The sequence below is a fragment of the Phaenicophaeus curvirostris genome, chromosome 2, assembly GCF_032191515.1.
Source record: "Phaenicophaeus curvirostris isolate KB17595 chromosome 2, BPBGC_Pcur_1.0, whole genome shotgun sequence".
In the NCBI taxonomy this organism is placed as follows: domain Eukaryota; kingdom Metazoa; phylum Chordata; class Aves; order Cuculiformes; family Cuculidae; genus Phaenicophaeus; species Phaenicophaeus curvirostris.
Window position 1 is genome coordinate 107,475,461 of NC_091393.1, and position 25,716 is coordinate 107,501,176.

The following is a 25,716-nucleotide window of genomic DNA, read 5'->3' on the forward strand; positions in this document are numbered from 1 at the left end:
ACTAAGGAAGTGGAAAGGAAGTAAGCAATTTTAGTTCAAAGCAGACTTGTGTGACCTAATGAATATCTGTAATAGAGAAGTGTAACAATTATATTGTCTAGGTGGAATTTTGAGCCTTTGGAGTCTTCAGTAGGTGTGCTAGTTTCATGGAAGAACTTCCACCCAGCACCCTGCACAGAAAAAAAGCAATGTCTTCCTCTCTAAATAAAATACTTTGTTTCAGGAGTTTCTTTTTTTTTTTTATTTCAGGTAATAAGAAGTCTGAGGGCCACACATCAGCTCAAGGCTGCATCTCAATGTGTACTCGCAGCCCAGAAAGCCAACAGTATCCTAGGATGCATCCAAAGAAGCATGGCAAGCAGGGCAAGAGAGGGGGTTCTGCCCCTCTACTCCATCGTGGTGAGACCTCATCTGGAGCTCTGTGTCCAGTTCTGGAATCCTTAACATAAAAAAGATAGGGAACTGGTAGAGTGAGTCCAGAGGAGGCCACAAAGATGATCTGAGGGCTAGAGCACATCCCGCATGAGGACAGGCTGGGAGAGGTGGGATTGTTCAGCCTGGAGAAGAAAAGGCTCTGGAGTGACCTTAGAGCAGCCTTCCAGTACTGATAGAGGCTGCAGGAAAGCTGGGGAGGGCCCTGTCAGGGAGTGCAGGGATGGAATCAGGGGGACTGGCTTTAAATTGCAAGGGGGAAGCTTGAGATTAGACATTAGGAAGACATTCTTCACAGTGAGGGTGGTGAGACACTGGCGCAGGCTGCCCAGGGAAACTGTGTCTTCCCCATCCCTGGAGGTGTTCAAGGCCAGGCTGGATGGGGCTGTGAGCAACCTGATCCAGTGGGAGGTGTCCCTGCCCATGGCAATCGCGGGGGGGTGGAACTGGATGGGCTGTAAGGTCCAGCCAAAACCATTCCATGATGGAATTCCATAATGGAATGGTTTTGGAATGGAATAATTTTTATGATTTTAATGATGGAAAGAGGAGAGAACCACAGGGCATGGAGACACACACACAGCCTTCTTTTACTCCTTTGCAAGCAAAGGATCAAGGAAAATTCCCCTCCCTTTGCAGTGCACCCTGCAAACCGGTTACTTTCCATTTGAACGAAGGTCCCTTCCAACCCGAACCACGACTCTAGGATTCCCATCCCGCGTCCTGCTCCCCGGAGGCAGGACCCCGAGACTCCCTAGAGACCAGCAGGGTCGGCGAGGAGCCCCAGCCGCCAAGATCGCCGCCTGGATGGCTGCTCCCCTCTCCACTGTCATAGAATCACTCGGTTGGAAAACACCCACTGGATCATCGAGTCCAACCATTCCTATCACCAGCTCTGCCCAGCCCCGCCTCGGCGCTCGGCTGCTCCGGCCTGGCTCGACGCGCTCGGCGCTCGGCAGGAGGCGGGGCGCGAGCGGCCCCCTTCCTCTCCACACGCTCCCCTCCCCCCCGCCCCGCTCCCCGCGGCGCGCGCCGCCCGCCTCCGGCTCCCGCAGCCGCGATGTCCAGGAGCTCCCGGGCCGTGCTGGTCGCCTCCGCCCTGCTCTCCGCCGCCACCGTGGCGGCCGTGCACATCCAGCAGCGGCGGGAAAGGGAGGTGAGTGCGGGGAGGAGGGGCGGGGAGGGGGAGAGAAGGGAGAGGGGCCGCGCCCCGCCTCTACAGCGGCCCCCGCGCCGCGCGCGCCGGCAGGGCCGGGCCACCCCACTTCTCATTAGGCCCCGCCCATTCACCCCAGGCCACGCCCCTCGCCTGCAGCCGCTGCCAGCCCCGCAGCCCCTCTAGGCGTTTATAGCTCCCTGCCTCCTCCCTCCTTCCTTGCAGCATCCTCTCTTCCCCTCCTCTCTCCCTCCCCTCCTCTCTCCCTCCCCTCCTCTCTCCCTCCCCTCCTTCCCTTTCTCTCTCCCTGCCTGCTAGCGCTCTCCACGTCTCCGTGCTGCATCCTCCTTTCCTGGTCCTTTCCTCCCTCTCTCCCTGCCTCCTTGCAGCATCCTCACTTCCCTCCTGCTCCCTCCTCCTTCCCTCCCTGCCTCCTTGCTGCACCCTCCTTCCCTCCCTGCCTCCTTGCTGCACCCTCCTTCCCTCCCTGCCTCCTTGCTGCACCCTCCTTCCCTCCCTGCCTCCTTGCTGCACCCTCCTTCCCTCCCTGCCTCCTTGCTGCACCCTCCCTCCCTGCCTCCTTGCTGCACCCTCCCTCCCTGCTTGCTCCTTCCCTTCCTCCTCCCTCCCTGGCTCCTTGCTGCCCAGCTCCCTTCCTCCTGCCTCCCTCCCTGCTCCCTGGTAGCATCTCCAGACAGGCCTTTTGTGCCTGGCAGGGATCCAGCCCCCCATCTCCTGCCACTTTCTCTGCCTCCCCTGCTTTGCCCCTGACGTTTCTCTCTTCACGAACTACCCTTTTCCCACCTTTTCGTGCCTTTGCATTTGCACACAGAGCTGCACCTGCTCCTTTGTTCCATCCCATGCATTTCTGTTCAGGGGCAAGCAGCAGCTAGGAGCTCTGGGATGGGCCATTATGGGCCACTGGAGGTGGTTTCCTTATCTTTCCTAGCAGCCTGGAATATTAGGATGCAGGAAGGATGTCATCCTGCACCCTCTGGGCCGAAGGGCACCACCCTGGCAGCATTCCCAGGGTTCTCCCCTGGCCAGCCGTGCTGTCCCACTGCTGCTTGTCCTCCTGGCAGTGCATGTGCTCTGCTTTTCCTGAGCTCTACAAATGCCTCCTGCTAAAGTAAAGGGCAAACTGTGTTGCTCTGGGTCATGCGGCCTCCCTCAACTCCCTTCTTGTGCTGACAGGACAGGCAAAGTGCGAGTGAACAGAAATGCCATGTGATAATCAAACAGGGAATGTTTCTGTGCTGCATTTACAAAACTTGGGTCATTCCTGGCAGGAACCCTGTGTGTTGTTAAAGGTCTGAAGCACTCAGCAGTTAAAAAACACCAGAATTCATGTTGCTAATCTGTACCCTAGCTCTGTTGCATGGGCTTTACAATGCAGTCCGTAATTCCAGGATTACATTAGTTTCCCCCAAGAGATTGTCTCTGTCAGTGCTTGAGAATGATGGATCTTGGAGGATGAGTCTGATCTGGGTAAGGAAAGAGACAGGTTAACTTACTGCAGAAGCTGGAAAACACACTGAATGGCATGGGCAGCAGCAAGGAGAGAAAGGCTGGTCTCTTGAAATGGCTATGGGTACTGGTTCTGCATGTGCTGGAGTTGACATACAAGGTCTGACATCAAAAAAAACGCCAAACCAAACAAGTCTGTGCCAGTAACACTTTTTATTTAGAAAAATTAAGCAAATCAACTACACTCACCTTCCAAACACTTTCCTTCTGAGCTGAAGCACAGCTACACGTGGTGCTGCCGACATCCAAAGTAATTCTGCACATCATTTTCTGAAAGGTTGTTGAGGATCTCCATTGTTTTTGCCTTCACATCGTCTACTGACAAAAACTGCGTTCTGTTGGGCAGTGACTGGATCTTTGGAAAAAGGGAGCCAGGTCTGGTGAACAGGGTGGGTACTCAAGCAGAGGGATGTTGTTATGAGCTAAAAACTGCTTCACGAAGTGCTGTGGGCTGGTGCATTCTCTTGATGCTAACTTGCTGTTCACTCACACACCAACATTTTCTGACCAAGGGTAAGAAAATGTCTCTATTTGACCACACATCCACTCACACTGAGTGCATCAATTGAGTTGAGCCTTGTCTCACTGTGACGGGTTAGAACATGTTCTATAACCACCTTTTTCTCTAGTCTCCCTGAGCTATAGGGTTAGTCTCATTTTTTGTGTTGGACCTTGTATGGGCTGGGTAGCTCATTTAAGCTCAGATTTTTGTAGGTGGTGGCTGGCTAATTCACCATACTTGCCTTGAGCCACTAAAGGTCTTGCAGAAATATGTGCTAAATGCTCCTAAACTACTGCTGAAATAAATGGGAGCTGCAATTAGAGCACATGTTGCAGGACAACACATGTTCAGAAACAGATGACCTTTGGGGGTTTCAGTGAGACACCTACACTCAGTGGGTGTTTCAGCCTTGGTCTTTGGCCAACTTCTCTTCTTCATCTCACAGACTGTGAAAATAAATTAACGTTTACAAAGCAGTCATATTTTGTAGGGTTAACGAGCATAGAGCAGTCTATAGGTAAATAAGCAATGCCACTGTCAGAGTGGGATCTGTGTGTGGTGAAGTAGCGCGTCAGGCAACAGTGTGAATGAGGGATGTGAAACAAAATACTTCACGTGGTCCATGTTTCCTTCCAGAGTTCATGTTTGCCTTCCCATCCCCTCCATCCCACATCTGCTATCATCACACCTCTGCTCTTCACCTGCCCCCAGATGTGCACATCTGGAATAGAGCTGCTAGTTCCCAGCTAGTCCCTGCCCTCCTTTCTCCCACCCTAGTCTGTGTCATCAGTTTTTGTTTTGTTTATTTTGCATTCCGCTGGTGAGAGGTAAAGTTTTTCCTAATTATCAGAGCGAAAATTCTTCCAGGTAGGAGAGAGAGAGGGAAAAGCCTATGGAGAAAGCAAAGAGCAGCTGGGGTTTCCTTAGGGCTTTTTCTCCCTTTATGGGCTCACCCACCAGTTTGAAAACTGCTGCTCTGGGTTGCACATTTTATTCATAATGGATATTTAAGGTAAAAGGATGTATTTTGAATGAAATGCCTTGCTTTTTACTTGGCATAAGTAGGCTGTGGGACTTGTGTCAGCCTTGCAGCCAGAGCTGATGAGGTTATTTCTTTCAGGAGTAAAACATGATCAGGAAGAAGCGGGTGAAGACACATGGCAGTTTATCTTAAAATGATTTCCAGTTTGGCAACAAATTCTCTCCAAGCAGAGAAGAAATTTGAGCGAGTTTAGCTCCATTTGGTAAAGGCTTAGGGCAGAGGTAGCAGGATTTTGTAGGTTGTGTCCATTCTGCAGGGCATGAGAATTACAGGTGCATAGCGTTTATGTGCTTGATAGCTTTACTCCTTAGTAAACAAGCCCATCTGAAATGAGTACAAATAAAGTGGGTTTTGGTGTAGTGTCGTTAGATTATTGATATCGGATATCAGCTCCTGTAGCTTCAGGTTCAAACGATGTTCAGTGGCTGGGCTTACAGACGGTGGCAGAGGACTCGCAAAGGCAGCACGGTGAACAGCCCTGCCGGAGGCATTAGAGCTGGGTCGGGGTCAGTCACATTCAGCATCCAACAGTCTGTGATAAACCCTCTCCTTTGTGTTTTCAGAGGCTGCATGATGGAGTTCTTCAAGATATTGAACGTCAGCATCAGAAAAAGGAGAATATTCGCCTTCTAGAAGAGCAGATTGCTTTGACAAAGCAGCTTATGGAAGAGAGAGACAGGGAGCTAATGAGCAAAGGGTCCCAGCAGTCCTAGGCACAGCCCTGAGTCATGAGAGGTTTGATTAAAGACGTTTGGACATCTTTGGTATCTTACTACTTGCAAGTGTTTCAGCTAACAGGGGTAATCTGTGAAAGACTTTTCTTTGTAGAGGTTGTAATCCAGTCCCCAAAGTTTTAGGGTGGACCCGATACTTCTCCTCTGTCATCCCTGCTTTGACTGTGGAGGCTTGTGGATGGACTTTTCAGTGTGGGGAGGAGCGTCTCCTTGTTATGAAAACACCATCTAGGATGGCTAACAACGTTCACATGAGTGGGCTGCTGAGCCGCCACGATGATGAGGCTACCAGGACCTCCACTTCAGAGGGTCTGGAGGAGGGGGAGGTGGAAGGAGAGACTCTCCTGATTGTGGAGTCTGAGGACCAGGCTTCGGTGGATTTATCACACGACCAGAGTGGGGACTCTTTGAACAGCGACGAAGGTGATGCATCCTGGATGGAGGAAATGTCCTATTACTGTGAGAAGTGCCAGAAGTGGATTCCAGCAAGTAAGCCTGCCGGGTTGTCATTCGCAAAGGGGCTACACTGTCCTGTTTTGTTTAGCTGTGTCCCCTTTTCTGTTGGAGGAGAAAGGCTGTCTAGGTGTTGTGTGGAGCCCAGCAGCCTGTTGCATAGGCACTTTGATCCATGAGCTGTGTGGGTGTCTGAAGCTGGTGTTCCCTGTAAAGAAACGGAACTGTATTCTTTAATTAGTAACGAACAAGGGCATGACTTCAGAAACATGCACACCCTTCTGAATCTTGGTACTGGTGTGTATAGGGGACTTTGTCCAAGTGACTTGGCCTCCCTGCTCACTCAGATAAGGATAATGACTGGGGAGGAAAAAGGCTTTGGGATAGTGTTACTTCATTTTTTTTTCCCTGGTTGCTTTGTCGTGTCTGTGGAACACATGGCTAAACCTCAACCTTCGGGGTTTCCAGATAGGGTGATTTTAATTTAGATTTTACAGAAGTGTGCCCAGCCTGTAGCAGCTCACTTTGGGAAGCATTTGGAGTAAGCTGCAGAACTTGATCCCTCTGCTGCTGCTGGGTGTGAGATATGTGCTGTTAGCAATCTAACAGACCAGACTTTACCTTCTAAATTCTAGATTATTCTTTTATTAGATCCAAAAGCTAGACAGTGCTAAGCACTGGTTGGTTTGTTTTGTTTTCTTGGGGTTTGTTTGGGTTTGGTTTTAATTTTTGGTGGGTTTTTTTTTCTATTTTTAACTAGAAATAAGATGGTAGCATTAAGCAGCTTAATCAAATCTGTGAAATTCTAATAAGTGAAGCAAAAAAGAAAGACCGGATTGTATTTGAGGAACCACCAATAAGAGGTTATAATAATGAATAGCAGCAGTGTTTGACTTAAGATTATATTCTTCCACAGTTTTACTGGGAAGTTTTGATGAGTTTGTAAATGACACTAAGCTGAGTGGTGCAATTGTCATGCCGGAAGGATGGGATGTCATCCAGAGGGACCTCGACAAGTTGGAGAAGTGGGCCTGTGTGTCATGCTGCACAATTAACTGTCTGAGTTACTGGGAGAACTGCCTGCCTTCTGGTGTTTTGACACTTCTGAGGTGGTTCTAGCAAGGTCTAGATGCTAGAATTGAAATGTTTGTCTCTAGATACTTAGGAGTCATAGGAAAACCCTTCAGATTGAATTTGCTGTAAAAAATGAGCACAAGTTTGGAGAAGCTAGACACCCTTATTCTATGAAGAGATTTATCAACTCCAGTCAAAGGAGCTTTAGCTCTGCACCACTCCTCAGGTGCCTCAGAGCTGCCCTTTTTGCCATCTTAGAATTTGCCAAAAGTTACAGTGCAGAAATCTCCTCAAACGCATGTGAGTGAGTGTTTTGATGTTGACGTGATGAAACCAGCATCAAACTATGAGGGCAATGTGCAGTGAAAGGGACATATTGCTGGAAATGTATTAATTGAAAAGAGTGGAGCCGATTTAAAGGTAGCTTGAGATATCTTGGAGCACTTGATTAAACACTTGGTTTGTTTTATTTTACAAATTTGTTCCTCTCTTTCTCGTTGCTGTGGAACAAATCCGAAGAACAGAATAAGCCAATCGCAGATGAACAGTAACTGTATATAAATGTGCAAAGTAAACAAGCTGGAAATAGGAAATACTGTTCTTTGCTAGTTGTCCAGCCACAGGGATATCAGTAGTTACTGGTGAAAATCAAATTACCAGTGTTCTCAGGCAAATGATTAATTTTGACATTGAATTGCCATGTAGAAATCCTGTTAATCTACTAAGGGTGGGGGTTTTCCTCCATCAGACATGAGTGCAACCTTAATGGTTAGGTTTTGCAGTTCTCTACAGAAGCAGAGCATCCATATATTACAGATGCTTGATCTGGTGCTGTTATATAGCAAAAGAGATGCCATACTTGTAGAGAAACACTTATTGTGTGTGGATTTTCAGAAATGCTGTAGTTTTAACTGTTTCCCTATTGATATGGTTTATTTTTTCATATATGTGTAAATTAACCCCTAGTGAACTTACAAGCCCTGATTCATATGATGGGTTTTTTTCTCTGCTGCAGAAACTTAGAATCAGAGCCTGGAAATTTGAGTGCATAGGGTTTTACAGGTGGCTCTATCCCAGTAGATTGCTTTTATTCAGACAGGCTTTTATGCAGGGTTAGCTTTACACAGAAAAGCAGATAATAGAATCATAGAATGGTTTGGGTTGGAAGGGACCTTAAAGCCCATCCAGTTCCAAGTCCCCTTCCCATGGGCAGGGATGCCTTCCACCGGATCAGGTTGCTCAAAGCCTCATCCACGAGGATGCTAAAATGCTTTACTGATTTGGGATCTAGTGCGTCAACTGCAGCCAGAAAAAGTGTTCCCTGATAATGTCGAGCTGTTCTTTTGGCTCTAAGTCTCAAGGAAAGATGATCTTCCCCTGACAGGAGAAATAAATACCTTAAAGCCTCACACCATGTCTGCTGTAGTGCATCCTGGGGGCTGCAAACGAGGACGGCCACCTTGCTTTATTGATAATTTGTGGACAGAGAGAGCAAGCTGTCAAGAGATGTAGCAGCAAGTGGAAAGATGACATGGAAGAGAACACTTTTATGTGTTGGCAGACTTTGCAGTAGAACACTGTGTTTTTCACAGGTCAGCTTTTTTAAGTAGAATGGGAATACAATTATTTGTGATATAAGTTACCCTGGGGAAGGAAGGAATGAGAAATGCAGTGGAAACAAGGAAACCTTTGGCTTTGTACCTGCATTCAGATGTTAAGTAGGATGCCCCTTTTTCGTGGGTGTGCTTTTCTATTGGTCAATGCTGGCTGCTGTGACCGTTAATTGAATCTGTGCCTTCTGTCACATCGAGTTCTCATGTTTCCTGGGTCTCTGCACTATGGGAAAAAGGCAAAAAGTACTTTTCTGCCTGATGTTGTAGAGAATCCAGATCTCCTTTGCAGCATTCTTTCTTATAAAAGGACCAGGAAATTGAGTTTTGCCTGTTCATTTTAGGTCAACTGAGAGAACAGCTCAGCTACCTCAAAGGAGATAACTTTTTCAGATTTACTTGCTCAGATTGCTCAGAAGACGGGAAGGAACAATTTGAACGGTTAAGATTAACGTGGCAGCAAGTAAGTAAAACGTTTTTTGCCAGCGGAACAACCACAGGACTTTCTGAAGCTGTTGTTTGTTGTGTGTGTGCACTACCTAGAAAAGGAGGATCAGGTATAGGTAACAAAGAAACATATGCATGAACTTCAGAAATTAATGAGGTGAGGTTTGCCTGCATATTAAATCTTGGGCATTTGGCAGGTAAATGGAAAAATAATCATACAAACCACATTCCTTTTTTTGCCTTTTTTTGCTTCCCCTTATGTTGCTTATGAATTCATAGCTTCAGGCAGGTTTGGAAAAGCAAAACAAATGCAATTTGGCTGCTAGGCATGAACAATTTTTTGTGTACATGAGCAAATGTAAAACTAGTGAGGTGGCAACACGCAAACAGAACGCTTGCCAGCTCACTGAATGCAAAGCTCCAATCTGGCCGCTTACTCACTGGATTTTGCTTTTTCAGTCACTTGCACATCTGAGCAATGCAAATAATTTGTGTTATACAGCAGTCACCATAGGCTGGTGCATGTCATCTGGCTCTGAGTAGGGTGCTGGAGGGGCAGTTCTGGCTTTCTCGGCATAAAATGAATTACATCAAGCAGTAGCTGCTGCTCAGCACTAAGTGTCCCCACATGCTTAGTATGTGTGAGACATCTCTTTAAATCTTTTAGGAGAGCAGTAGTTTCATAATGGATCATTTAAAGCGTTAGTTGTAACTCCTCATGGTGCCCAGTGCAGGGCTGTGCAGGGGAGGAGCTGGTGTAGCAGTCTCTGGCCTGCTGACAGGCAGAGTTTCAGCAAGTTGTGGATATGGAGAGCAGAAGCTGCTAGTGTTACACCCAGGTCCCTTCTGACTGGCATGGGGAAGGGAAAGACAAAATCTAAATGGGTGAGGAAGAAAGTTGACTAGTGAAGATGCAATCTCAGCCTTCTAGCAGCCAGAACAACTGCTGCTGCTCCTAGGTGAAGGATCTGGAGTATGGGCGTTATGAGGAGCAGCTGGGGGAACTGGGAATATTTAGACTGGAGAAGAGGAGGCTGAGGGGAGACCTAATTGGTCTCTCTCAGGGGAGACCTATAGCTCCCTGAAAGGGGTTTGTAGTGAGGTGGGTGTTGATCTTTTTTTTCCCCAAGTAACAAGTGATAGGACAAGAGGAAACTGCCTCAATTTGCACCAGGGGAGGTTTATATTGTAGATTATGAAAAAATTCTTTATGGAAAGAGCAGTCAAGCTCTTTGGAAGAGGCTCCCCAGGGAGGTGGTGAAGTCTGCATCCCTGGAGGTGTTCAAAAACCATGTAGATGTGGCACTTTGATGCGTGGTTTAGTAGGCATGTTGGTGTTGGGGTGATGGTTGAACTGGATGATCTCAGAGGTCTTCTCCAACCTTCATGATTCTGGGATTCTTTGGGTCAGCCAGATTGAGGGAAGTGGTTAAACTTACCTGAAATAGGAAAAATGGGGACCGTGATTTCTGGATTTTTTTTTGGTGTGTGTGGCCTCAACACATCCTTATCAGTTAGGCTGTAAATGCATTATCTTTAGTGAAGATCACCTGGAGACAAACTCAATTCTTGCATTCCCAGAACAATTAGTAGGTATCATGTAATTTTACAGAGCGTTTGCAGTCTGTTCAGTTTGAAATACCACAGTAAATATCTAGAACTGTGTTTCTGATGGATTAAGCAGTGGGATTACATGTGACTATTATTTAAAGATTTTTTCCTTACCTTCATGCTACATTCAGATCCCAATTGTGATATAATTCATTTATACAACTGCTGAAAAAGCTTGTATCCCAGCATAAACCTGCATAACTAGGCAGCTTCTCATTCCCCTGGGATGCAGAAATCTCTGGGAGGATGTGCCTCTAACAATAGAAAGACAAGAACGGGCAGCATGAAAGTTGGAAGATGAATTGCAGAAGTTGACTATGAGATGTTGCAAAAATAAGATATTTATGAGGGAACAAAGATTTGTGTGTGTGGTGGCTGTGGGGGGCAGTTCAGCAAAAACGGAACAGATTCACTTGTATCCAACTCTTTCTGTTCCAGGTTGTCATGCTGGCAATGTACAATTTGTCTCTGGAAGGAACAGGCCGTCAAGGGTACTTCAGATGGAAAGAAGATATCTGTGCTTTTATTGAGAAACACTGGACTTTCTTATTAGGAAACAGGTAAAGATGTGATGATTCCCTGAAGCCCTGGTGAGTGAGCCAAAGGGATTAAAACCTGTTATACAGATGGACAAGAATCCTGATTAATTTGGCAATGTTTCTGTTGTTTCTGGCTGGAGAAAAGATTGAAGATAGGGCTTGATGATCTTGGAGGTCTTTTCCAACCTTACTAATTCTATGATTCTGTGATTAATTGGAGGGTTTAATATGGAGAACCTGGATATAGGCCTGGAGGGTGTAATCCTGAGAATGAAGAAGGATTTCTCAGTGAGGAAAGACATCACCAAGAATGTCATACAAAAGCAATGTAAATCCATATATTCTGGGGTATTTCTTTTCTTCCATGGGGTAGTGTATAGATCTTCAAAGCCCTTGAGTCTTTCTAAATGGTCACAATGGATGAGCTAGTCCTGATGGTATTAGGCTTTAAACAAAAAAAAGAGGTCCAGCCAAATATTGTGTTACTTGGCTATAAAGCTTTGATGGACCAAGTTCTCCAAAAAAACAAATTCAGCCTCATCTTTTAGGTTGGTTTGGGTCTCAATAAAACAGCTTTTTTTACAGCAGGCATTACAAAACACCAACATGTTTTCCAGTGTATGTAAAGAAAGAAGCTGTGGGAGTAAGAGCCCTTCTTGGAAAAGGCAGTCTTCACAGCTTGATGACTCGTGTGCTGTATGTGCAAAAGGCATGGTATTTCTGAGTGTGCTGAAGCTGTGTCAAACCCCAGTCTCACTGCTGCTAGGAAAGGAACTGAGCAAGCCTTTGAAGTTGTGGATTTGATTGACTTCACAGCTTCTTTTCTTCCCCAGGGAATTCTCTGTTGTAAGATCTGTCCGTTCTCCCTAGCCAAATTTGCTCTTCGGCTTTGCTGTTGTTGCCTGTCTGTGCCTCCTTGCTCTGTTCTTGGAAGTGTTAGTACATGTCCCCTCTGGACGCACCCTGATGGAGAGGCAGCTGATGGCCTGTTGTCCCTTGCTTGGGGAGCAATCACCTCCCAGGGTTTGCTGCTGCCATTTGGGGCCTGCCCTGGGAACAGGGCACTCCTTGCTCTAATTAAACTCAGATGAAGTGATTACTGGCCTCAGACGCAGTAGTCTACCTGCTTGCCTGGACAAGCCACTGGTGGAGTAGGGACAGCTGAACCATGTGTGTAGCGGTTCAAGGTGTGCCGTGCTTAACTTCCTTAGCATAATGAAGTACAGCTTGTCCAGACTTACTGTAACACTCCAGACTCCAGTCTGGGGCACCTGAGGTTAATCTCACACGTCTGAGGGTCGGTTGTAATTGCAACACTCGGACAGCATTGATTTCTGCTCTGCCATGCCTAGCCTGAATGCTGAGGTTTTTCTCAGTGGAGGTGTGCAGAGGAAAGAAGGAATCCCAAGATCTTGTGCAAATAAGGGTTAGGACTCTCTGTGAACATGCTTTGCTAAATAAAATCAATCTGGACAGGCCGGATCGATGGGCTCAGGTAAATTGTGTGGGTGCAATACAAGGCTCCAGGCTTGGGGAAGAGTGGCTGGGAAGCTGCCTGGTGGAAAAGGACCTGGGAATGTTGGTTGACAGCAGCTGAATAGGAGCCAGCAGTGTGCCCAGGTGGCCAAGAAGGCAAATGGCATCCTGGCCTGGATTAGCCATGGTGTGGCCAGCAGGAATAGGGAAGGGATTGTCCCCCTGGACGTGGTGCTGGTGAGGCTGCACCTTGAATCCTGGGTTCAGCTTTAGGCCTCTCACTACAAGGACGTTTAGGGGCTGGAGAGTTTCCAGAGGAGGGGGACGGAGCTGGAGCTGGTGAAGGATCTGGAGAACAGGGGCTATAAAGAGCAGCTAAGGAAACTGGGAGTGTTTAGCCTGGAGAAGAGGAGGCTGAGGGGAGACCTCATCGCTCTCTGCAGCTTCCTGAAAGGAGGTTGTGGTGATGTGGGTGCTGGTCTCTTCCAAGTAACAAGTGATAGGACAAGAGGAAATGGCCTCAAGTTGCACCAGAGGAGGTTTACACTTGATATTAGGAAATATTTCTGTACTGAAAGAGTGGTGGTGCATTGGCACAGGCTCCCCAGGGAAGCAGTGATGTCTCCATCCCTGAAGATCTTCAAAAACCATGTAGCCGTGGTATTTCAGGACATGGTTTAGCAGGCACTGTGGTGATGAGCTGATGATTGGACTGGACGAGCTTAGAGGTCTTTTCCAGCCTTAATGATTCTGTGATTCTAAATCTCAAAAGTGATCAAGGCAGGCATTTAAATGAAGTTTGTCTTTCCTTCTGTGTGGAGTGACACCTTTATCTCTACCTTTCCCTTGCCTCTCGCATCCTGGACACCCAGAGTACCATTTGCTGTCTTCAGTAACAGAATATGGCTCTGCAATTTCCAGACACAGCCTATCACTGAGATTCCTTTCCCATTCTTTTTGAATTGTCATTGAAAGCAGCAACACCAGCATTTGAAAGCTGGGGTCCCAGGGAGGAATGCTGCAAGGATGCTTCAGGATGAAAACACAGCTGGTGAGGGGGGACCTAACGCTTGTTTTCTCCTTTCCCACGACAGGAAAAAGACCTCAACATGGTGGAGCACAGTTGCTGGCTGTCTCTCTGTGGGGAGCCCCTTGTTTTTCCGCTCAGGGGCACAGGAGTTTGGAGAACCGGGATGGTGGAAATTGGTTCATAATAAACCCCCAACAATGAAACCTGAAGGAGAGAAGCTGTCTGCATCTGCGCTAAAGGCAAAAGGTAACTCTTTTCCTCTTGTGTGGGCCAGAGCTGGAAGACATGAGAAAACTTGTGTTGTTGTGCATGGACAGGCTCTTGGTTTTGCTGTGCTGTAATGATTGACCTAAGAGGACTTCGGTAGTACGAGAAGCCTGTTATATTTTATTACATTTTTGCACTATCCTAATTGATTTAAAGGCTTTTGAGATTTCTACTTTTTTTATTTCCAGCTGAAGTCTACAATTTCTCTGCTCCTCTTTACCCTGGGGAGGGCTTTCTTTATCTTTTGTCACTGGATGCAAATTCCCCTTTGTGCATTTGAGCAAGATTGGGGCTTTAACGAGGCTTTAGTTGTGCATTGCATCTCAGAGTGAAATTCTTGTATATTTTGAAAATACGTCTTTTAAGATTCATGGTCAATGTGTTCTTCTGACCGTGTGGTCAGAAGACTGTGACTTCCAGTGACAGTGGGAGCTCAGGGGCTGTTAGAATAAGCAAACTACTTCTTTAGCAGCTTCAAAGCCACCTCTGGATCCCATCATTACTGTGGAAGGACTCAGGAAGCGGGTAAGCCGCAATCCAGTGGAATCGGCCATAGAGCTGAAGGAGAAGAGGTCTCGCACTCAGGAAGCCAAGGATATTCGGAGAGCCCAGAAGGAGGCAGCTGGCTTCCTGGACCGGAGTACTTCCTCCACTCCTGTTAAATTCACCAGTCGAGGCCGTCGTCCCGACATCGTCCTTGAGAAAGGAGAGGTGATTGACTTCTCCTCCTTGAGCTCTTCAGATCGTACTCCTCTGACAAGCCCTTCTCCTTCTCCATCTCTGGACTTCTCTGCTCCTGGAACTCCGGCCTCGCATTCAGCTACTCCCAGCCTTCTCTCAGAAGCGGATCTCATCCCAGACGTCATGCCGCCACAGGCTCTGTTTCATGGTAAGAGATGCCATGGTTTTTGTTTAATAATAAATCGTACCTGTCATCAAGGAAGACGTTAAAATAAAGAAACTTCCAGTGTGCTGCAGGATCTTTTCAAATAAGATGGGAGGTAACTGGTGAAATCCTATTTGTCTCAGTTGCATGTAAATCTTCATTAGTCTTCTGTAGTTGTATCACCAGCTTCTAAGGCCAGAAGGAACGACCACTATTGTTTTCTGAGAGATCCCAAATAAACTGCGTAGAAGATTTCACCTAGCAACTGTTGCACTGCTAGGCATAAGCATTTCACTGCCACACAGACTACACTGTTCAATAGCAGCTCTAATTTTGTCTGCAATGAGAGAAATTTTATTCTCATGGTGACAAACATCGTGATTAACAGATATTAAATTTTGGTCAGGTCACAGAGCAGTAATGTGTTCTGGATGCTGTTGGTGCCTTAGGAAGCCAGACCTCAGTCTTATCAGGAAAGTAGAGAATAAAGCTCTTCTTGATGGAAGGAGGGATAGTTGGGGTCTGTAGAGGGACAAATCCTGTGTTTCTGTAACTCCTATCACAAGTGGTGTTCCCCAGGGCTCAGTGCTGGGTCCAGTTCTATTCAGTATCCCTATCAATGATCTGGATGAAGGGATTGAGTGCAACCTCAGTAAGTTCACAGATGAAATGAAGCTGGGCGATCTGCTTGAGGGTAGAGAGCCTCTGCGGAGTGATCTGGACAGGCTGGATCAGTAGGTTACGACCAACAATATGAGGTTAAAAAAGGCCAAGTGATGGGTCCTGCACATAGGTCACAACAGCCCTGTGCAGCACTAAAGGCCTGGGGAAGAGTGGCTGGAAAGCTGCCTGGTGGAAAAAGATGTGGTGGTTGACAGCTGGCTGAACATGAGCCAGCAGTGTGCCCAGGTGGCCAAGAAGGCCAATGGCATCCTGGCCTCTGTCAGAAACAACATGGCCAGCAGAACCAGGGGAGGGATTGTGCCCCTCTGCTTGGCAATGGTGAGGCTACACCTTGAATCCTGTGTTTGGTTTTGGGCCCCTCACTACAAGAAAGACATTGGGGTGCTGGAGCTTGTCCAGAGAAAGGAGCAGAGCTGGTGAAGGGGCTGGAGAACAAATCTTATGAGACGCAGCTGAGGGAACTGGGGTTGCTTAGAGAAAAGGAGACTGAGGGGAGACCTTAGCACTGTCTACAGCTTCCTGTAAGGAGGTTGTAGCGAGGTGGGTGCTGTTCTCTTTTCCCGAGTAACAAGTGATAGGATGAGAGAAAATGGCTACAAGTTGCACCAGGACAGATTTGGATTAGAAAAATTTCTCCACTGAAAGGGTTCTCGGGCACTGGAACCGGCTGCTGAGGGAAGTGGTTGAGTAACTGTTCCTGGAGGTATTTAAAAGATGGGTTGATGTGTTGCTCAGGGATATGGTTTAGTAGAGGACAGCTATGGTTGGACTCAATGACCTGAAAGGTCTTTTCCAAACAAACAACTCTATCATTTTAATTTTTCCCTCAGATTAAACAGAGCTCCAGGGTACGCTGGCTGAAGATGTAGTTCACCAGCTCGACCCTTTGATCCTGTCTTCAGGAATTTTCACCAATTAAACATTTGTCAAAGAGGATGAACTTGCAGCTTGGAAGTGCTGTGTATTCAGATGCCAAACTGCTAGGAGGAGTGAATCTGTGTCCTGAAATTGGGCTCCTTATGGTGTCTCCTGTCCAAAATTGGGAGGTCCAGAAGTATATAGAAAATTGAGTGTGTTGAGTAAACCTGCATTATTTCTCCTTAGTAGAAAAATTCTGCAACAACCTTTTTTGAAATGGGGCTTTGATGTTTACGTTGTTTTTTCCTCGATTATTTTGATCTGTTGAACAGATGATGAGGAGATGGAAGGGGATGGAGTCATAGACCCAGGAATAGAATACGTGCCCCCTTCCAGTGGGGCAGCCGGTGTTGGTGCTGTGATAGCAAGTCGAAAAAAAGTGAAGACAGCTGAGCAGATCAAGCAAGAGGTGGAGAGTGAAGAAGAAAAAATGGAAAGGATGGAAGGTGACAGTGAGGATCCTGAAGAGTCAAATGCATCACTGCAGATGAGGGGGCGAGACAAGAGGAAGCTGCCACTGGAGAAGGATGCTAAGCCCAGAGCTCCCAAGCACACGTCTGTTAGTATCTATGAGGAAAAACTGCTGCTGAAGAGACTGGAAGCCTGTCCCAATGCCTTGAGCATGACCCCAGAGGCCCGGAGACTGAGGCGCAAGCTGATAGTCAGGCAGGCCAAGAGGGAAAGAGGACTGCCACTCTTTGACTTGGACCAGGTTGTGAATGCTGCACTGCTCTTGGTTGATGGGATTTATGGAGCCAAAGACGGAGGTGTTTCCAGGTCCCCTGTAGGGCAAGCAACGTACAGAACTACCAGCCAGGACTTCAGGATTTTGGACAGATACCAAGTGAGTGTTTCCAAATCTAACTGAGCTTTTGGCATTGGTTCTTTTAGGCGTTTTGCTGCGGATAGTGTTCTCCCCTTGAGATATCCCCTTTCACTTTCCCAAAGTGAAAAGGATTATGTGAGCAGGACTCATTCTGCCTTGGGGCTGTGCCCCCACCAATGCTCTCACAATCCACTTTCTTCTTGGGATGTGCTGGTACAGCCTAACTGTCTGTTGGTGTCAGCACCGCAGGTGTCTGTGTATTTGTATTCTGTCCCTGCCGTAACACTGATGGCGGAGGCCTGGAAGGACCCTAACAGGACTTTGCTGTTTCATGCTGTGTAGGAGGGAGATTGCTTGCAGTGTTTTTATGAGTGATGTGTGCAGCTCAAAGGTTTAGGCGCTAAATCTGAGAGTGTGTAGCAGAGCCTTCTGAGGTGGGACTACCATGCTGCAGGTTGAGTTAATCCTGTCCCATTGAAAGGCCCTTATTTTTGCAGCTCAGAGAGCCAACTGGGCTGCATCAAAACAAGTGCAATGCGCAGGTCAAGGGAGGGGATTCTGCCCCTCTGCTCTGCTCTCATGAGGCCTTAGCTGGAGGCCTCCTTTCAGCTCTGGAGTCCTTAGCACAAGAAGGACGAGGATCTGTTAGACCAAGTCCAGAGGGCTGAAGCACCTCCCATCTGAGGACAGGCTGAGAGAGTTGGGGTTGTTCAGCCTAGAGAACAGGAGGCTCTGGAAAGGCGTAGCAGCCTTCCAGTACTGAAAGGGGCTCCAGGAAAGCTGGGGGAGGGGCTCTTTATCAGGAAGTGCAGGGACAGAACAGAGAGGAACAGTTTTAAGCTGAAAAAGGAGAGATTTAGATGAAGAAGAAGAAATGTCTTCCTGTGAGGGTGGTGGGGCACTGGCACAGGTTGCCCAGAGAAGTGGATGCCCCATCCCTGGAGGTGTTCAAGGCTGGGTTGGGTGAGGTTTTAAGCAACCTGGTGCAATGAAACGTGTGTCTGCCCATGGCAGGGGGGTTGGAATTGGCTGATCTTTATGGTTCCTTCCAACCTAAACTATTCCATGATTTTATGATTCTCTCTCTGTTGGTGTGATTCCCCTGTGTGAAGTTATTGACTAATCTTCCTGAAATATTCTGGTTCTTGTGTGTGTAGACAATGCTGCCGGCCATGAAAGGATATCGACAGCAGACAACAAAGTTTCTGTACCGACTGGTAGGCTCAGAAGACCTGCTGTCAGACCACAGCATTGTCAGTCCATACACATCCCGTGTCCTGAAACCTTACATCAGGTACAGCAAATCAGAGGTGGAATTTGCTCTTGGTTCGTGATCCTTCAGCCCTTGGAGGGGACACTTTTCTTGGGCACAGCTCCTTGAAGTACAACCAGTATGCTATGGTAACCCTGATGGGATAGTGATTTGTTTGGTGGAGCATGTAACTGGCTCTGCATTGGGAAGGGGAACATCCAAGAGAGGGAATCTCTGTAGGCATTCAGCGCAGGTTGCACCTGCTCTTGGGTCAGAACCATGATTTCTTTGCTTCTGCTGTAAGGAGAGGCTGGCTTGGCATGCAGCAGATCTGGGAAGTGTCCTGGCCTTTGACACAAAGATGGTTTTGCTGAGCTGAATCCTGCTTTCCTACATAAACGGAAGGAGCTTCTTTCAATCCGGGTAGAGCACATCACGAAATATTTCATGGGCAGTGCCCATTCAGCTACAGTGGTGGTTATTGTTGCTTCACTTGCCTTTTGTGTTTGCTTTTTGTGTCACTGGCAGGCGCGATTATGAGACAAAGCCCCCAAAACTCAGGCTGCTGGCAGAAATCCGGGCATATCCACACAGGAATGATCTCAACTGGAAGGCTGAGCCAGAAGCACCCATTGATTACTGCTACGTTCGCCCTAATCACATCCCCACTATAAACTCCATGTGCCACGAGTTCTTCTGGCCTGGTAAGATTCCTCTGGTGCTCGATTTTCTAAGAAAGAAGTTGTTTTATTCTGAAGAAAATATTCTTGGGCCAAATTTTTCATCAGTTGGAGCCTGACTTGGTTCTTAGAAAATCATTTTCTGATCTCATAGGAATGCAGCTGAGATGGAGACATGAGTTTGGTGTCTTTGTCTTCTGAGATAGTTTAGAACTGGGCAATTATGCCCTAATAAGCACAGCACTTGAAGAAATAGGTTGTTTTGAGTAACACCGTTGATGCCACTAGGAGTGGTTGGTTACTAAAATTAGGCATGTAGTGAAACTTTTGCAGAAGTAAACGGTTTTATATTGGAGATTGACTGCTCATTAGCGTCATAAGAGTTTCTTCCAGCAGACATAAGGTGGGTATGTTGAAGTGAAATACGGGAAGTACATTTACAGCTGGAAACTTCACTGTGCTGTCTTTTACTTCTTCAAGCCTCGATATTTGTGAGGTACAAGAAAGCTTGGGTATTGATTTTTGTGTGTCATTTCTTGAGTTGTAGGCTCTTTGGGACAGTGGCTGCCCTTTGTGGGGGCAGTTGCAAGGCTGTAAGTCTCTACTTCTTCTAATAACAATGTTCATCTACAGCAAACAACGTGGCAGACTAATTTAGAGAAGCCCAGTACAAACAGTACATGCCTTTATTCCAAGTAACTGTTTGCTTTACAGTTAGATCTGCAGATAGTGATTCAGCAGGGTTTGTAGTTAGGCAGTGCTCAGGTGCTGCAGTCAGGATTGGAGCTCTTTGTTATCCTCATTGTCCCAGTTGTACACAATAACATGGCTTACCCTCCCTTTCACAAGCTGTTTTGGAGCTTCTGAGAGACACTTGAAGTCTCAGCAGAGGCTGAATCCCTTTTGTCGTAGTCTCTCCTCTTCTGATAATGCATTTGAAGTCATGGCCAAGTTGGGTCGCACCTTCATTAAGTTCTTCAGGACTCGCCCTGTTTTATTTAATGTAAAGAGCGTGGGTGTGTTCCACCCGACTGTGAACTGCTCATCATTAAATCAGAAAGCTGACACTCCTGTCGGTCTCCAAACAGGAATTACAATCTCTTCTGTGGTGTAGATTTTCTGAGGTTGAGCTTGTACAATTTATTGCACTTTGGCTCTGTTCTAGCAGGAGAGGTAAGCAAGGTGGTAACAGTCCAAGAGATAAAGCAGTGTCTTTGCGGATGTGGTTCAGAACCCTTTGAGCTTCACAGCAGGCTTGGTACAGCTGGGGAGGAGGTGGGATATGCAGCTGGAAGGGCGTAATTAAGTTAGCACTGTTGTTCAGAGAAGCACTTGTAATTCCAGCTAAGTTTAGGCATCCAAAGCATGTGTGCTTGGGGGATGTGATAGTCAGTAAATGACATCTTAGGTGTGCTCAGTTGCCTTTTAATAGCGATGCTCTCATTGACTGAGTTCTTAAGTTGTAGGCACTTCCCTGGGTGGGGTGAGCCCAGGCCTCAGTTCTTCCACCTCTTCACATGCTTCCTGTCAGAGCTCTTGTTTCTCACTAGGCAGAAACAAGTTTGCAGGTCGTTACCGCAAATGAGCTGATGTGAAGCAAGATTCCCCCTTGTTGTCTCTCATGGTATCTTGTGTCTTCATGCCCTAATGGAAAACATCTCCCAAGCAGACGATTGGTAAACCATACTGAGCTAAGCATCTTCCTACAGGAATAACTGCGTGCTGAGGGGACGGCACCGTTTTGTAGACACCAGTGTGCTGGGGCAAGGTAGCGTTCCTGTACAGACATGCTGTGAGGCACTTCACAGTGAATTGCAGCCTTGAGGTAATTAACGTGGCTCCTTATTGCCAATCGATTCCTCCCACGTCGTCTCGCTCCACCCAGCTTACTCTCGAGCAAGAACATAATTCACCCACTTATTTGTGCTTGGTACCTTATGAAGTTTTGCATCTCATCAAGAGAGATAAACATTACTGGAAAACATACTCTGCTATTTTGTTATCCCACATTCCAGATACACCCGTGGCTGCCAATTTTGAGGCTGAAACTAAAATTTATGGCACAGCTACTCTATGTCTTGCACCTCATTTATGGCCTGTCTACACAAATAATATGCTGTGAACTGCACTGTTTGGCCGTAACGCACTGTGGATCCTCTCCAGCTGCAGCAGTAGCAATGAGATTAGATGAGGAAACAAACTCCACTTGGGAGTCACCAGCTTTCTGTGCAGCCTCTGACTCACAGGAGCATGGCTGCAAGACTCCTTCATGCCCCAGATGAGAGAATTTGCATGGTAAAAGCAAAGGATAGCATGGAAAGCTGAGGCAAGCAGCACAACAGAGGAAACCGCAGGAGCTCAAGGCCAGGTGGAGAAAGGAGATGGGAAGCTCAGGCAGGCAATGCTACCAAAGCTGGAGTCCAGTTTCACGTCTGCTGTGTCTGGAGTTTGCAGGAAGAACGGGATGGTTCACCCAGTCTGTCAGGCTGATACACTCTAAACTGCTCCCCTTTGCTTGTCTGCAGGGCTGGTCCTTGGCGTTTGCCGATGAAGTAGGTACAGTGTGCACCAACCTGGTGCTTGGTGCAGCCCAGGTGAAAGGAAGAAGCAAACCCTTCTCCATTAACATTCCTGTAGCCCTTAAGAAACCTAAACAAAGGATACAAACGTCCTAGAACCCAATCCAGCAAACATTTGCACATGCAAATATCTTTATCTGTGTGCATATTTAGAACTGTGTCCTTGGCAGAGTCTGCTGATAGGAGAACACTAAACCCAGGATCTATTAGTTGGGTCCTAAGATCCTGTGATTTTTGTATTCTTCAAAGCCATTCTGATTTAGAGAACTTGCTTTTTGAGTTTCAGTTTTGTCCTCGAGTCATTTGGGAGGAAATCAGCTTTGTTAACTTCTCCGTACAAGAATCCCCACTAATAAGCATGTCAGGTTTTGTCTGTGTGTTTGGTTAAAGCATCTCTCAATCTCAGAGCTTTGAAATAAAGGTAAAAGGAAGTGATCAAGTGAATGACCTAAAACTCCTTTAAAACCTTGAGCTTCTATGCAAGTGTAACACGTTTATTTTGGTTTACAATGCTTTCAGCTGCTGTTTCTCTTTCTCTGTAGGAATTGATTTGTCGGAATGCCTCCAGTACCCAGACTTCAGCGTTGTTGTCCTGTACAAGAAAGTTATTATTGCTTTTGGCTTTATGGTGCCAGATGTGAAATACAATGAAGCTTACATCTCTTTTCTGTTAGTTCACCCTGAATGGAGAAGAGCTGGGATTGCAACCTTCATGATTTACCATCTTATCCAGGTAATGAAAGAAAGCCTCTCTGGTAAAGAACCAGCTCTCCCATCTTCTTTGTGTGCACATGTGCCAATACTAGAAAGTCAGTATTTTGTGTTCCTCCTTTCTGTCTCTTTCTGTTTATGCCCTGCACGGATCGTCCATGGTCAACAGCCCAGGTGAACGTTTATGGTGGGAAGTCACTTGAAAAGCAGGAACTAAAATGTATTTGTAAGAGTAACCACACCAGACAGGTCCTCAGACTCAGTGAGTTGCTGGAGACTCCGACTGTCCTGGGAATAACTTTGCATAGTGCTCAATAGCTCACATACTACCATTACCATAAATTTGGGGTTTAAAGGAGAAAACAAGACAATAGTGGGGAGGTTCAGTTAGAATCTACTGCAGCTTTCTTGGCTACACCTGGAGGTTTATTCTGTGACCAGGGCGGTTGCATTAAATCACTTACTGATCTTAATCATTCTCTTTCACTTTTATACTCTGATTTAAATCCAACTGAGTCAAAGATAAAGAGTAAGTGCAGCCTCATTCAAATTTGTTCAAACTAGCTTGTACTGGGCTTTGTTCCACAGGGACACTTGGGAAAATGAATCTGAGCTAACTAAACGGGTGGTATTATAGTTAAACTTCATTAAAGCTCTGAATGAACGCTGTTATTCAGGTGGCCTTAATTCCATTCACTTTCTTGAATTAAACTGTAGGAAAGCCAGCTTAATTTTGAGTACAGATGCAGACAGATGTCCTTTTCAGAGCCTAACTGTGCCTCTTCAGGGCCTGCAGTTTTACCACTCCCTGAGCTCTCTTGGCAGAACTGCCGATGTGAAACATTTCTTAACTTGTTTTACTCGAGATGAGCTGCACTAGCAAAAACTCACGATTGAAACTCTTTCCTCATACTCATTTGGCTGAAGAGAGGTAGCAAGTGCTGGCAGAGCCTTGGGAACAGTGATCTGAACTTTGGAAGAACAGTTTTCACTACAGGTAGCTTTTTTAGGCCACCCGAGGGTAACTCCTATACCTACACAGCTCTCTGCAGCATCCACCTCTCTTTGCTCTACTTGTCGACACAGGCCACTAACCAACCTACTTTAAATTCACTCCATACATTTCCTGAGTGTCTCTATGTAAAGCGTTTGAGTAAATTACCCTCAGCTGCAGTCTGTTGATGTGAGATGTCAACACCTTGTGAGAGAACAGGCACAAGCAACGCACCAAGGTTTGTAGAGATCCAGTAGCTGGACTAGTGTCTCTCCCACAGAGTTTTGGGATGTGGTGGCAAGTCAGCTGTAGAAAATCATCACAGCTTTTTGTAGGCTATATCATAGCTAATTAACCTAATTCTGCTTGCAGGTAGGCTAGCGTGAATTTATCGTGTTGAGTAGTGACAGGCAGGTTTGAGGCTGATTAGGCACACTGGCAGTGTATTGTTGGCTCACGTTAGATTTATTTTTCAATTCCCAAGCATCCATCAGAAGGCGAGGAGAAATGGTGCTTGTGACCTTCTGTTCCTCAGTCGCCCGATTGCGTGTGCTACTTCACAGCTTGCTTGGGCCAACACCAGGGTCTACTCTGTAGCGACAGCCACTTCCCTGTGCTGTTTGGATTAAGGATATTTGTGTCTTGGATTAGCATGTTGAGTTTGGGGATGGATTCTTGGGAGCAGCATAATGGAACAGAGAATGTGTTGATGCAAATGATACCTTGATGATGGGTTTGTTTCCAAAAGTTGCCCTCTAATGCATCTGGCCCACAGGACCAAACTGCATCTTCTTAATATCTCATTCCAACTTCCTTTTCCCAAAATTGAATCCAGTTTATTTTACCTTTTTTTTTTTCTTAAATCCCTGTGAGAGCTTTTCCTTAGAATATTCTATCATGGAAATTTCCTAAAGGGTGTTGCTGTTCCCACTTAGAGTTATAATCCACTTACTATAAATAGAATGCTATTAAAACATGAGATGAAAGCAGGAAAAAATTACTATATTGGCATCTTTATTAGAGAGCTACTGGTTAGAGTAATCTGGGATCTTTAAGGTAACTTCAGCCCTGCCATTTGCTGTCTGAGCCGAATTCCTTGCCTTCTCAGGAGGCAAGCGCTGTGCCCTGAAGGATGGGAGAGGAGCTGGGTGGGATAGACAGGAATTCCAGTGTGACAGCTCAGAGGTGCACTAGCACTTCTCCCCTGGTTCCAGAGAGCTCAGCTCTGTTTGCCGATGGGGAGGAGCACCGCTCCTGATCCTCTGGCATGTTTTGTCTTTTCTTCAGGCTATTGTTAGTAACTATTTGAGATCAGTGCTATACACCGAGATTATTTTTAATTAACAATTACTTAGGAATCGACAATGGAAAGCTGACAAATTATAGTCTAAACCGTGCTTTCATTGTCGGAGAGTCCACGTTTCCCAGAAACAAAGGCTGGGAGGAATGGCATCATTCCCTTCGCCTTTCTGCTGTTGCTATGTGTGGTAACATCTGTGTTGAGGCGTGTGATTTTTCTCACGTTTCCTCAGTAACTGGAATACCTGACCAGATGAATCTCTTCACCTCCGCATTCCCCCAGAGGCTGTCTCATTCTCTTGTTGTGATACCTTTTTTTTTTTTCCTCCCCTCCTTCCTTGGCAGACCTGCATGGGCAAAGACGTAACCCTTCACGTCTCTGCAAGCAACCCTGCTATGCTGCTTTACCAGAAGTTTGGATTTAAGACGGAAGAATACATTTTGGATTTTTATGACAAATACTATCCCTTGGACAGCAAGGAGTGCAAGCACGCGTTCTTTCTCAGACTGCGGCGCTGATCCTTCTGTCTGAAAAAAAACCCCAGTCTGTTAAGCAAAGAACCACCACAGCTTTCAGCAGAGGACGTTGGCTGCCACGGGAGAGCTGGAATGCACTGATGCCTTTATCCCTTGGACTGTGAATGTCAGCATTGCTATGTTGTGTGCTGAAACTGCAATCCAAGAGGATTGATTCCTGTGCTCCGAGGGGAGAGGCCTGGAAATGCTAACTGCGACATGCTGAAACCACTGGAAAACTGAAATTCTTTATGGGGAGTTTTCCTGCCACTGTTTATGTGGAGAGCCTCATTGACAAACAAACAAATACTTGTCACTTCAGAGGGGTCCCATGGATTTCAAATTTTGCAGCCTAAAAGTCATAGGTTTTCTATTTCCTTTTGAGAAATGAACATCTAAATTTAAATCATCAACAGTGTTTCTGTTATTTGATTGCTTTGTTAGGAACCATGTCTTGCATCCATGAAGGGA

The 25,716-nt window shown here is 46.5% G+C and overlaps 2 protein-coding genes across 3 annotated transcripts; both read left to right on the forward strand.

Moving 5' to 3' along the window:
• The first annotated feature begins 1,448 nt into the window (after positions 1 to 1,448).
• Positions 1,449 to 5,379, forward strand: PET117 (PET117 cytochrome c oxidase chaperone). Its single transcript, XM_069850383.1, has 2 exons — positions 1,449 to 1,588; positions 5,223 to 5,379. Exons 1-2 carry the CDS (start codon positions 1,493 to 1,495, stop codon positions 5,370 to 5,372), a joined length of 246 nt encoding a protein of 81 aa, XP_069706484.1. The 5' UTR covers positions 1,449 to 1,492; the 3' UTR covers positions 5,373 to 5,379.
• A 221-nt stretch (positions 5,380 to 5,600) lies between these two features.
• On the forward strand, positions 5,601 to 25,658 carry KAT14 (lysine acetyltransferase 14). 2 transcript variants are annotated; one of them, XM_069850345.1, is made up of 10 exons: positions 5,601 to 5,882; positions 8,875 to 8,993; positions 11,027 to 11,148; positions 13,698 to 13,879; positions 14,370 to 14,789; positions 16,661 to 17,232; positions 18,372 to 18,508; positions 18,995 to 19,170; positions 22,268 to 22,458; positions 25,075 to 25,658. In XM_069850345.1, exons 1-10 carry the CDS (start codon positions 5,609 to 5,611, stop codon positions 25,246 to 25,248), a joined length of 2,367 nt encoding a protein of 788 aa, XP_069706446.1. In that variant the 5' UTR covers positions 5,601 to 5,608; the 3' UTR covers positions 25,249 to 25,658. The 2 variants fall into 2 exon arrangements, with proteins under 2 accessions (XP_069706446.1, XP_069706447.1); XM_069850346.1 differs by having other exon boundaries at positions 14,373 to 14,789.
• Positions 25,659 to 25,716: the final 58 nt, after the last annotated feature.

What these genes read in the sequence shown, in the direction of transcription:
- KAT14 (XM_069850345.1), top strand. Translation starts at nt 5,609, where the DNA reads ATGAAAACACCATCTAGGATGGCTAACAACGTTCACATGAGTGGGCTG. An exon ending in GTCCTGAAACCTTACATCAG is followed by an intron (nt 18,509 to 18,994) that starts GTACAGCAAATC and finishes TGTCACTGGCAG; the next exon opens with GCGCGATTATGAGACAAAGC. An exon ending in CCACGAGTTCTTCTGGCCTG is followed by an intron (nt 19,171 to 22,267) that starts GTAAGATTCCTC and finishes CTTTCTCTGTAG; the next exon opens with GAATTGATTTGTCGGAATGC.
- PET117 (XM_069850383.1), top strand. Translation starts at nt 1,493, where the DNA reads ATGTCCAGGAGCTCCCGGGCCGTGCTGGTCGCCTCCGCCCTGCTCTCC. An exon ending in AGCAGCGGCGGGAAAGGGAG is followed by an intron (nt 1,589 to 5,222) that starts GTGAGTGCGGGG and finishes TTGTGTTTTCAG; the next exon opens with AGGCTGCATGATGGAGTTCT.